The sequence below is a fragment of the Tupaia chinensis genome, unplaced genomic scaffold (assembly GCF_000334495.1).
Source record: "Tupaia chinensis unplaced genomic scaffold, TupChi_1.0 Scaffold143584_1, whole genome shotgun sequence".
NCBI classification, from domain to species: domain Eukaryota; kingdom Metazoa; phylum Chordata; class Mammalia; order Scandentia; family Tupaiidae; genus Tupaia; species Tupaia belangeri.
Window position 1 is genome coordinate 8,294,798 of NW_006203430.1, and position 12,251 is coordinate 8,307,048.

The window sequence follows — 12,251 nt, forward strand, 5'->3', positions numbered from 1 at the left end:
GACCAAAACGCCCGCGCGGGGGGCGCGGCCCCGCCGTTTCCGCAAACAGAATCGTGGATGGGTGTGCTGAGGTGAGTGTGGCGTCTGGAGCAGCGGCGTTTCTTTGTCTTAAGCCCCGCTGCCGCTGCTGAAAAGGTGAAAGGGACTCCGACTCCTGACATGGATTCGCTTAGCATTAGCTCTGTGGCTTCAGTTCCCGTCGTGTGGGGGTTATTGTGCGTCCCCCCGAAAGCAAAACGGGGGGCGGGCGCTGTTGCTCTTCCAGGCCGTCTCGTCAGGTGGGAGAAAAAGAGTTGTTTCAGCTCTTGCCCCAGGGCCACGCTGTGGGTGCGCGAGGGAGGGTCGTGGGATCCGCAGAAGGTCTGTCTTGAACTCGAGCCGAAGGTTGAGCAAGAACCAGGCCGTGCGGGGACGGAGCGGGGTGAGCTTGGCCAGAGTACTGCCTCAACTCAGTTGAGTTCTCTTGGTCCCGGATTGACGATCAGACTGGCGGGGCTGGGCGTAGAACTTTGCCTGTCTGAGCTTTAGCTGCGCCCTGCCCTGTCCTACTCCAAGAAACAAACGACGGAGAGATGCGACTGGAAAGCGAGGTCGAAATGTCCACGTGGTCCTTTACCGCATATCCTTCTCGCTGTCATTCGACCCTGACTTTACCGTAAGCGTCCCCGAGAAATCTGGGGGGCAGCTCTCTTCGTTTGAGTGTTTTCGTTGTTCTTCTGTGACGCTCGGTTTTAAACATTCTTTGTCCATTTCTGCGGTCGTTTAGAATGCTGTGTCATTTATTCGGACCGAATCCATTATGTTTTTATGATACTACATCTGCGGAAACAGTCGCTGGCATAAGTAACATTCACACTTAAATCTCAGTACTAATTTTAAGCTATTGTTACAGCTGAAGGTATGTCACCTTGCTCTATTTAAATTTAAAACCAATTTTTATTTCCTTATTATGAAATAAGTGGCAGAGGAATAATAACAATTTTACGATTCTGTGGACTTTTTTTAAAATTGTTTTAAGGAGTTACTCGGCAGATTACTTTTCTGCAGAGTGGAATTAGTTGTTTTCTAACTCCATTCTTACTGTGTGGCACTGGCAGGTGTCTTGTTACCTAAGAAGGTAGGTAATGAAAAGTAATACCCATTGAAACCCTTCCCAATTTGGAGCGACTTGTTTTTATACTCATTCCTGGAAGCAACTTGACTTCTTTGTCTTTTCCCAAAAGCTTTTTTTTTTTTTTTCCATTTCCTCTTCCTAACTTTCAGGTTCTGAATTTGTTGAATCTAATTTGTTTGGACCTTTGCTTTCCTTTACCTGTTTGATTTTGATAATACATCCTAACATTTTAATAGTGGTGTGTATAGAAGATACATAATTTGCAATGAGCTCTTCCGTAGAGGGTGGTCATCACATTTGTTGAATGATTTAATAAAACAGACCATGGTAATAATTTTTGTTTATTACATGATAGTCCAAGAACATACTTGAAATGAATTGCAGAATATGTCTGGGAACTTGTCTGAAGCTATTATTATTCTGTTTACTTTCTAACTGGGATACCCCTTATGAATAAGGGCTTCAGAGGTTCTTGCTGTAGATTCCCAGCCATTTTCTGTTCTATGCCCTAATAACTTTTTTTTTTTTTTTTTGGAGAGGGTTTTTTGTTTGTTTGTTTTGTTTTTTGTTTTTTTGGGTTTTTTTTTGCTATAGGGTGCGTGCGCTTGCCAGACAGACAGAGAGAGACAGAAAGTGAGAAATTACCCCCCAGGGGGGATGGCCACGCAATCCCTTCTCCTCCATTCTCCTCTCCGGATCTTGGGCACGCACGCACACGCGCCCAGCGTGAGTTTTAAGCCACCGGATCCTGGACGCCAACCGCGGTCGACTACATGGGAGTCCAGTGACATAGCCATTATGCTAACTGCTGGTCCCACAACTTTTTATCTATTAAAATCAGTACACATAAATGGAAAGAAAAGTAACACTTATGTTTAATTCTTGATTAACTACAATTGCTTAGTAATGGGATATGTGTCCAGTGGATACCTTACAACTTCTCAAGCTTTGAAATTAAATTAGATGCTGCCACCAGCTTCACTTGCTGTTTGACATTTTCTGTGGTACCACCAAAATCTCAGCTTCACAAGGCTTTGATGTCATCAAGAGGAGTGTAGTGGGATCTACTCAGTTGTAACTGCTCTGCTTGGCGTTAAAAGAGTTTTATATGATTTCCTCCAGATGTAAGATCATACTGTGACCACTTATTACAGTACTTACATTTATTTATGTATCTCACAGTTTGGGAACCAAGGCTATAAAGTAGAATAGAAATGACACTAGTATCATATCCTCACTTCTGTTGTCAGTTTTAATGCCAATAATGTCTTCTGTAAATAAAACTAGAAGTTTGGGGGACTTATAATTAGTACTACCTGAATGTATTACTTCAGTACATGTATTTATATATCATGTATGTTTCAATATTTTTCAATATTCTCTCTACCCTGAAACTTTTCTAAACTCCTAGTTGATCACTGAAATTAAATTGGTAACTTTTAGTTAAAATTGTTTTAGAGTCTTAACGTTAGTATTTACAACTGATAACAGGTTTTTTTGTTGTTGTTTTGTGTTTTTTGTTTTGTTTTGTTTTTTTGCCATTCCAGTGTTGATTCATGAAGTTTTACTGTCAAGTAATCAAAAATGGAAAATTCTTTAAAAGCAGAGGAATATGAAAAAGTGTCCCTGGAACAGGCAGAAGCATTAGTAAATTCTGAAACCTCTTCATTCAGTGTTAATGAAAACCCAACAGCTTCTGAGAATGAGCTTTCCGAAAAGACTCCTACTTGTGGGCAACTAAACCCACCAAAAAAGAGGAAAGAGTTTGAAAATGATCTTGTGAAGGAAAGTTCCAGTTGTGGGGAAGATGCTCCATCCAAAAAAAGAAAACCTGATACTGAAATTGTCTCAGAGGAAAAAGGTTCTAGTGATGATGAAGGCATTTCAAGGAAAAGGAAAATGGGAACTGATGATGTCCCCAAAGATGAACCTTCAAATGGGGATGGTACTCAGAAAAAGAGAAAAATAGAACTTGAAGATGTTCCTGCAAAGCAGAAAGTATGTTGAATGTATTTTTTAATTTGTAATAGAATGTATCAAATTGAAGTGTGGACCCTGTGGAATAATACGTACATAATATTATTAAGAATAATAATATTTACATCATCTTGAAAGCTTAAGAATGTTCTTTTATTTATTTATTTATTTTAAGGAAGAGATTTTTGCTATAGGACGTGTGCACTTACCAGAGAGACAGAGACAGAAAGCGAGAAATCATATCCCTTCTCCTCCAAATCTCCTCTTGGGATTGTGGGCACACATGCAGGTACATGCACCCAGCTTGAATTTTAAGACGCTGGGTCCCGGAATTGAACTGCAACTACTTGGGAGTCCAGCAACATAACCGTTATACCATCGGCTGATCCCAAGGATATTCTATTTTTAATAGATAGGATCTTAAAGCAGAATGGGCTTTTTATTTCTTAAAATCTTTTTTTTTTTTTTTAAGTTTGCTGTAGGGTGCATGTACTTGCTGGACAGAGAGAAAGAAAGCAAATCACCCCTAAGGAAAAATGGCCTCCCTGCAGTCCCTTCTCCATTCTCCTCTCAGGATTTTGGGCCTGCACACATATACCTGGCATGACTTTCTTTCTTTCTTCCTTTCTTTCCTTCTTTCTTTTCCTTTTTTTTTTTTTTTTTTTTTGTGTTTTTGTTTGTTTGAGAGGTTTCTGCTATAGGGCACATGCACTCACCAAAAAGAAAGAGACAGAAAGAGAGATAATCCCCCGAGGGGAAGGCAATGCCTCAATCGCTTTTCCGCTTTTCTCCTCTTGGGACCTTGGGCACACATGCATATGCACCCAGCGTGAGTTTAAGCCACCAAGCCCGAGACTCGAACCACTATCGACTACATGAGAATCCAATGACGTAACCATTATGCCATCTGTTGGTCCCCACCTGGGATGATTTTCAAACTACCAGGTCCAACCAAGACTCAAACTACAGAGTCGGCTATGTTGATCTAGCTGCCTTAAACTCCATGACACCTGCTGGCCCCTAAGATCTGATTTTTATTAAGGTGAAATCTCTGCTAATGAGATCATTTTTATATTTTTTTCATAACTCATATTTGACTAGAAGATTAAAAAGCTGGGTCTTACGGTTTTTTAAGTAGCATTTTGCAAAAGATAAACGTTAAACTACTGTGGCTTCCAACTTATTAACATAGCTTACATTTATTTTTATTGAGTGGAGCAAAAGTCTGGTATTTAGCAGGGGTACTGTAGAGCAAAGGATGACAAGTCATTTCCATCCTGAAATACCATATTGGAAAGTAGTATGAGGCACTGGAGTTGGAGGTAGAGTTCTTTTTTTTTTTTTTTTGGAGAGGTTTTTTTCGCTATAAGTGGAGCAAAAGTCTGATATTTAGCAGGGGTACTGTAGAGCAAAGGATGACAAGTCATTTTCATCCTGAAATACCATATTGGAAAGTAGTATGAGGCACTGTCTGGAGTTGGAGGTAGAGTACTTTTTTTTTTTTTTTTTGGAGAGGTTTTTTTCGCTATAGGGCGTGTGTGCACGCCAGACAGACAGAGAGAGACATAGAGACAGAAAGCGAGAAATCACCTCCCAGGGGGGATGGTCACGTCACAATCCCTTCTCTTCCATTCTCCTCTCAGGATCTTGGGCACGCACGCACACGCACCCGGCGTGAGTTTTAAGCCACCGGGTCCGGGATGCGAACGTGGGAGTCCAGCGACATAGCCATTACGCTAACTGCTGGTTCCCAAGGTAGAGTACTTTTAACAGGGTAAAATTCTGGCTTTGGTCCTAAAAAGGAAAGTGATAGGCCAGGCTTTTGCCATTGGTGGAGTATATATCCTCATACTAGCAGGGGTCCTGTAATTTAAATGTGGTTTTTAAAAACCCTTTTCTTTTGATTGAAAAATGTTACACTTGAAATGCGATGTGTTTAGTAGGTAAATGATGAGGCGAGTACTTGGCTGTAACGGGAGGTGGGACGTCCAAAGCCCTTTCCATACCATAATGTTTTTATAGAATGTCTGGTCCTCAGGGAGTACAGATTGAAAATATTAGATTAGATTAATAGCATTTAGTAGAAATTATGGGCACCAACTGTAACTTACTGAATTATAGTCCTTTTATATATGTTATTTAATTCTCACAAGTTTCAAATAATGATAATATAATAAATATAGTTTATTCCTATTTTATTTTATCATAAGAATACCTGGTGTATTGGCGAATTACTCAGATCTCTGGAAGAGTACTGGCTTAAGACATTGACACTAAAATTATAACAGATGAATGATCAAGGTGGAAATCTTAAACCTAGGAATGAATGTCTTTTCAAAACAGAATGGGAGAAAACAAGTCTTAGGTCTAATGATAGTTGATTGGTTTTCTGTCTTTACTGCCACGTCTTAGTGCAGTTTACGTTTCAGTAGTGTTTCATCCTTTTATGGTCAGCTCCTCTGAGGCTTATTTTTAGCGTCTTCTGATCCCTAATTTTGTTCTATTCTTTTTTATTTTCAGAACCTGGAAGAAGGACACAGCTCAGCAGTGGCTGCCCACTACAATGAACTTCAGGAAGTGGGTTTGGAGAAACGTAGTCAAAGTCGTATTTTTTACTTAAGAAACTTTAATAATTGGATTAAAAGCGTTCTCATTGGTATGAGTTTTTGTTGTTTTACTATCTAGGTTCATTTTGAACACATTTTAATATTTTCTGTCTCACTTCTGTTTTTAACATTTTATTACAAAAATATGATTTCTTTGAGTCTGCCAGTTGTTGGTTAGGATAAATGAATATCCACTTCTTTCTTTATTTTTTGTATTTGCCTGAGGGCATATGCACTCTCCAGAGAGTAAGTGAGAGAGAGGAAGAAAGCACTTTCCCTTACCGCCCAGTGGGATGTGATCACACCACCTCAGTCCCTTCTTCATTTCTCTGTTCTGTCAGGATTTGGGGCACACACTGAGATACACCCAGCATGTTTCTTCAAGCCACTGGGTCAGGTATTTGAACCTTGGTCAGCCATGTGGTATCCAGCTCTCTTAACCATTAGGCCACAGGGCTACTTCCTTTTTTTGTAGGTATAATCTAACATGGCATTTTCAGCTTCTATTCTTAAAGTTTCTCTCTGAATCCTATTTCTAATTTTCAGCTTTTTGTTTTCCTCCTTCATTATCTTCAGTGATGTAGTTAACTTATTGGATGTTTTTGGTGATGTGTCATTTATTTGTGTATTTTTTATTGACTGTTTTTGAGTTCATATTTCCATATTAAATGCATTATTTTTATAATCACAAAAGCAGGTTGTTTTTGTAAAGACTTAAGTCAGACAGCAGAATTTTTGTCTTAGCATATTCCTGGTATTTTTTATTCCTTCGGCCCCCAGCTGTTCAAGCAACTCTCAGTGAGTACGTTGCTGTCTGCACCTGTCTTTCTAGTCCTAATGCAATCAGTGCGAGCTGGGCCAAGTTTCCTTGCCTGCCTTTTTCCAATCTTTTTTCAACACTCATTCTGTTGTTTATTTTCTCTCTTCTTGGTACTTACATATGAATAAATAGTTGACTACAATTCTTGAATATGATAAGGTTTTCTTTGAAAGTAATGTTTTATGATGATTTCTCCTTAGTAGTCTTATTATATTGAAATAGACTTTTTAAAATTGTTCTTTTTTCCTTTCACTATTTTTTATGCTTTTGTTTTGTTTTGTTTTGTTTAAGTTGTGGCAAAAAGTCATACTTGTGCTTTTATTGAAGTTACTCTTAGGATCCTGCAGTGAGTTGTGGAAATATTTGTACCAAATATTTTAGCCATCTGAACAATACATGGGACCATCTATGTGTGGGTCGCACATGGCTGACAGTACAGTTCAACCCAGACCCAGCAGCTTGAAAAAACATGCTGGGCGTATGTGTGTACATGCCCAAAATCCCAAAAAGAGGGAGATACGGAAGAGAAGGGACTGCAGCATGACTATTCCCCATGGGAGGTGCTTTCTCTTTCCTTCTTTCTGTCTCTCTGACTGTCTCTGGCAAGCACACATGCCTTCTGGCAAAACTTTTTTTTAAGAATTAATTTTTATTCAATTTTATTTATTCTTTTTTTTTTTTTTTTTTTTTTAAAATTTAATTTTTTTTTATTTTTTTTTTTTTTTTTTTTTTTTTTTTTTTTTTTTTGACCAGAGAGAGAGAGACATAGAGAAAGAGAGGAAAGTGAGAAAGCAAGCCACCAGGTCCAGGACTCAAACCATGGTTGGCTATGTGAGAGTGTCCATCCAATGCCTTAACCACCCTGCCACCTGCCAGTCCCCATGGCAAAACTTTTAAAACATTTTCTAAGAGTGCACACATAAACTAGGAATTGTTAAACTCAGTATGATAAAGACAGGGAAAGTGGATCTAGGATTCAAATGGTACCGAGTTTTAGATTGTTCACTTTAGTTATCTGAGAATATTAATATGTCTTTAACTGATAAGCCATTTGGCTATTGTATGGGGCAATCTCCTGTTTTTAGTTGTTGACTATTAATGTGATTTAATAAATTGAGATATTTAAGGATTACAATGATGGGTGAAGCTAAAGGTGTGTATAAATATTTTTGACTAGTTCTTAATATTATTCTTTTGGTAATCCTGATATCTTTTATGAAAATGAGGCACTCTATCATTCTCATTCTGCATCATTCTGTAAGTGCGTTGATTTTATACATTAGATTATCTGGAAAGCTATGACATGTTTTTCTATGCAAAAGTACATCATGACTTTCCTGATAACCCAGTAACTTAAACACCTAGTTATAGAAAGAAAAAACTGCAAAAAATATTTTTTTCTTACTACAAACAAATTTTGGTCTTCTTGCACTAATTAGAATTTTAAATGTCTATTATTTAGTGTTGAATTAAATTTTGAAAATAACTTTCCAAAAACTGTCTTAACTTTCTAAAATACCAACTGTTCTTTAATCTTCATTGCTAGGAGATAGAGTTAATAAGCTCTTAGTCATTTTTTTTTAATATTTAGTAAAAGTTACAAACTAACTGCAAAAGTGATTATAATAGTTTATAGTACATGTCAGGTTGAAGTTTATAGATTATTAGAGTTATAATTTATGCTTTAATAAAAATGAAGAGATCATTTGTTATGACTGACTTCTGTCTTCTAGGAGAATTTTTAGAAAAGATCCGACAGAAAAAAAAACATGATATCACAGTTTTGGACCTGGGATGTGGTAAAGGTGGAGATTTGCTCAAGTGGAAAAAGGGAAGAATTAACAAGCTAGTTTGTACTGGTAAGATCAAAGAATGATTTGTGGCCAGTCAGGTCAATGGGAAATAAAAGGGATCTTTTCTTTTTCTTTTCCTTTTTTTTTTTTTTTAAATTTTGCTATAAGGTACACATGCTCCTAGAGGGAGAGAGAGGAAGAAAAAGAGAGAGCGTGCACCCCCTCAGGAAGAATGATCACGCTGTGCTCCCTTCTCCATTGTTCTCTTGGGACTTGGGCACCCAGCATATTTTTCAAGCTACCAGGTCTGGGACTCAAACTCTATACTAGGCTATATGGGGACCAGCTGTCCCAGAATATCCTTTTCAATGTGATACTAAAATATGTTATGACAGGATGATCTGGGGACTGTGCATAAAATAGGTGTATTTAAAAGTAGTTGTAAGACTTTCCCAGTGGTTTCATAATATGGTTAATGAACCTGGAATAACTTGTCCTTCCTTTGCTATCAAAGATGATTGGAGTCATCATAAAGGACATGAAAAAGTTTCTGTTGACCAGGATAAGACAGTTTGAAACCTCAGAAAGAATAGCAATTAAACACATCAAATAAAGGAAAAAGCCTCGTTGTTTACCCTTGAAGATTGCTAAGAAACTTACCATTCTCAAATTCATAAATTTGTTTTCATGTTACAACAAAAGCGTTATTCAGTTCATTCAGAAAACATTAGCAAAATAAAGTTCAGTTGTAGATTCACAGATATGAGCTTCAAAGTTCGAAGTTATATATAATTAAAAAAATACAGATAATATTCATAACAATAACCTATAGATAAAAACTGATGATAAAGTAGTTCACAAAAGGTTGTAAACATTTCATACAATTGTCCTTTGCTTTTAAGCAAAATGCTCTTGATAACAAAATAGCAGATATACACTAGAATTAGCTATTTTCAGACAATACCAAAAAAAAGTTTTAATTTTTCTCTTAGAAGTTTATCATTTATAGTCCTTAAACATTATTGCACATAAACTTCCATAATTTGATAAAGCATTAAGGAAACAATTTGTAGACTATTTTAACAGACAAATAACACTTTAAAGCAGACCTGACTATTCTAGAATTTTTTTCTCTTAACCACCATGTAGTCTATAACATTCACATCCATCCTGTCCAACATCACATCTTCAGATCTTTCGACCTCTGCCTTAAAGTACAGACACTTGGTACAAATTAAGTAGGGATATATAATGTGTATCTTTAAAAGTCTAGCTCACTTTGCTCAACATTAAGTCTTCTATATTCATCCATTTTGAGTCAGACAGTAGGATTTCATTGTTTCTTATAGGTATGCAATATTCTATAATATATACATATATATTTACCTTCATAAATTAAGGGAGGGAATCTAACATTTTCTTACCTCTTCAGTATTGGTAATCCATAGTTCTCAAGTTTTTGTTTTGTGGGCCTTGTACATTCTTAAAATAAGTTATTGACCTTAGCAAGCTCTCGTGAATGTTTTATAATCGATACTTACCCATATTAGAAATTAAAGCTGAGAATTTAAAATATATTTTTGTAATTCACTAAAATTAAGTGAGAAGACTGCCATTGTTTTTCTGTATTTTTACAAATTACTCTAGAGTTCAGAATAATGGGTAATGGAATAACAACTAGATTCCCATACCCATGTCTGAATTCAATATGTTGTGATGTTATTTGAATTAAAAAATAGTTGTAGAATTAAGGAGTTTTATAATAACTTTTTCAAATAATTTAGATACTAATTTTTTTAAGAATTATTTTATTTAACTTTATTTATTATTATTATTATCATTATTATTTTCCAGTTTGATCAGAGAGAGACCGAGAGAGAGAGAGGAAGTGAGAAAGCAAGCCACCAGGTCTGAGACTTGAACTGTGGTCGGCCATGTGGGAATCCAGCATCTTTAACAGCCATGCCACCTGCCGGCCCCTAGATACTAATCTTTGATACTACATCAAAACTGAACAAGTAGTAGTTTATTTTCTCAAAAGTTAGTTGCAAAATGAAATTTGGAACCTTATTGATGAACTTTTCATACTGTCTTACATTTAAATCATTGATCTCTCTGCCACTTCCAGCATGACTTTGTAACACTTGGAAATATTGCCACTAAAATTATACAGGTTGTCTAAATATTGACAACCTGTTGTTTAATGATACCACATTTGTTTAATGTCACCACTCATTGGAAACGTGATGATTAGGAAGATGTTCAGCCTCTGGTGATAAATAAAAGTTTTTCAGAATTGTAATTTTTACTGAAGTCAAGTTTTATCTTTAGTACTAAATACTGTCTTATTTCCCTTGAAGACAGAGATTCATTTTATTTCAGATATTCGCCTGAATAACCATAGTATGTCAGTCTTTCAAGTCAAAATAATTTTCTCCGATAAAAGGGAGCAGTACGTTTCTCAACTAAAAATAGGTACATGAGTGCCATTCCTTACAGTGACCAGACTTTGTCATGTAACAGACATGTTTTATTACTTCCCATTTTATTATAGAGAATAGAAACATACCTTGGAGTTACTTGGAGGTTCAGGTTCAGACAACTGTAAAAAAGCAAATATCATAAGAAAGCAAGTCACATGAATTTTTTTATTCCCAGTGCATATAAAAGTTGTGTTTATAGTATATTGTAGTCAGTTAATTGGGTAATAAAATTATATCTACAAAACAGTGTGTGTACCTTAATTTAAAAATACTTTATTACCCAAAAATGCTAACTGTTATCCGAGCCCTTTGCCAGTGAGATTTTTTGCAAGTGGAGAGTCATGCCTGCATATTGATGCCTGGTGGTTGCTAAAGTTTGGGGTTGCTCTGGCATTATTATTTTTTTTTAAGAGATATTCTTTTGCTATAGGATGTGTGTACTCACTAGAGAGAGAGAGCCAGAAAGCAGGAAATCACTCCCTGGGGAATGGCCACAGTACAATCCCTTCTCCTCCATTCTCCTCTTGGGGTTTTGGGCATGCATGCACACACATGCGCCTGGTTTGAGTTTCAAACCATCAGGTCTGGGATTTGAACTGTGGTTGGCCATGTGTTAGTCCAGTCTTGTAATCAGTATGCCATTTGCTGGTCCTGACATTTTTCTTTTTACGTTTATTTTTCCTGTGAGTTAGAGACAGAGAAATGGGAAGAGAGAGTGGGCATGCCTGCAAGCAAATGTACCTCCAACAGGGTCTAGATGCCATGATGCATTTCTAGCCTTCAAGCAACCCTGGATCAGGGTCCTCTGCCCTGAGTATCCAGCAAGACCTCCAGGTTTGAAACAGAAACTTTCCCATGTGGGATTTGCCTCACAGAGCTTTATGTTTTATCATAGCACAGCGAACTGACCTCTGTGGCAGTTACTTAAAATAAGAAAGCAGTAAAATTTGCTACATTGATTGATTCTTGCTTTTGTAGAAGGTTTCTCTGTAGCGTATGATGCTGTTTGGTAGCATTGTAACCAAGTAAAGCTCTTTCAAAATTACAGTCCATCCTCCCAAACTCTGTTGCTGCTTTTGTATCAGCAAGGGTATGTGGTTTATAGTTATTTCAGCAGTGTTCATAGCACCTTCATAAGAAGATAACATCTCATACCACTTTGTTTTCTCATCCATAAGAAGAAGCTCCTCCTCTGTTCAGCTTTTACCATGAGATTGCAGCAACTCAGTCACATCTTCTGTAGGATTGTTGGAAAAGTCATGCATTTTTGCATAGAAAGATACGTCATGACTTCTCTCATGACCGAATAATTCTAGTTCTCTTGATGTTTCTACCACATCTGTGGTTATTTTCTCCACCGAAGTCTTAAACCCCTCAAAGTCACTCATGTAGGTTGAAATCACCTTCTTCCGAACTTATGTAAATGTTGTTTATCTGACCTGCCATAAATAATGATTG

At 37.0% G+C, this 12,251-nt stretch overlaps 1 protein-coding gene across 4 annotated transcripts in view; it reads left to right on the top strand.

Annotated features, from left to right (window-relative positions):
* Window positions 1–21: 21 nt before the first annotated feature.
* The window catches only part of RNMT (RNA guanine-7 methyltransferase), a 34,171-nt gene continuing 21,941 nt past the window's right edge, over window positions 22–12,251 (top strand). Inside the window, exons 1-4 of one of the 4 annotated variants that reach the window (XM_006164065.3) lie at window positions 22–71; window positions 2,662–3,112; window positions 5,612–5,747; window positions 8,251–8,376. In XM_006164065.3, coding sequence (XP_006164127.1) covers window positions 2,699–3,112; window positions 5,612–5,747; window positions 8,251–8,376 — 676 coding nt within the window. In that variant the 5' untranslated portion in view covers window positions 22–71; window positions 2,662–2,698. The other 3 variants (XM_006164067.3, XM_027766506.1, XM_006164066.3) reach the window with 3 other exon arrangements.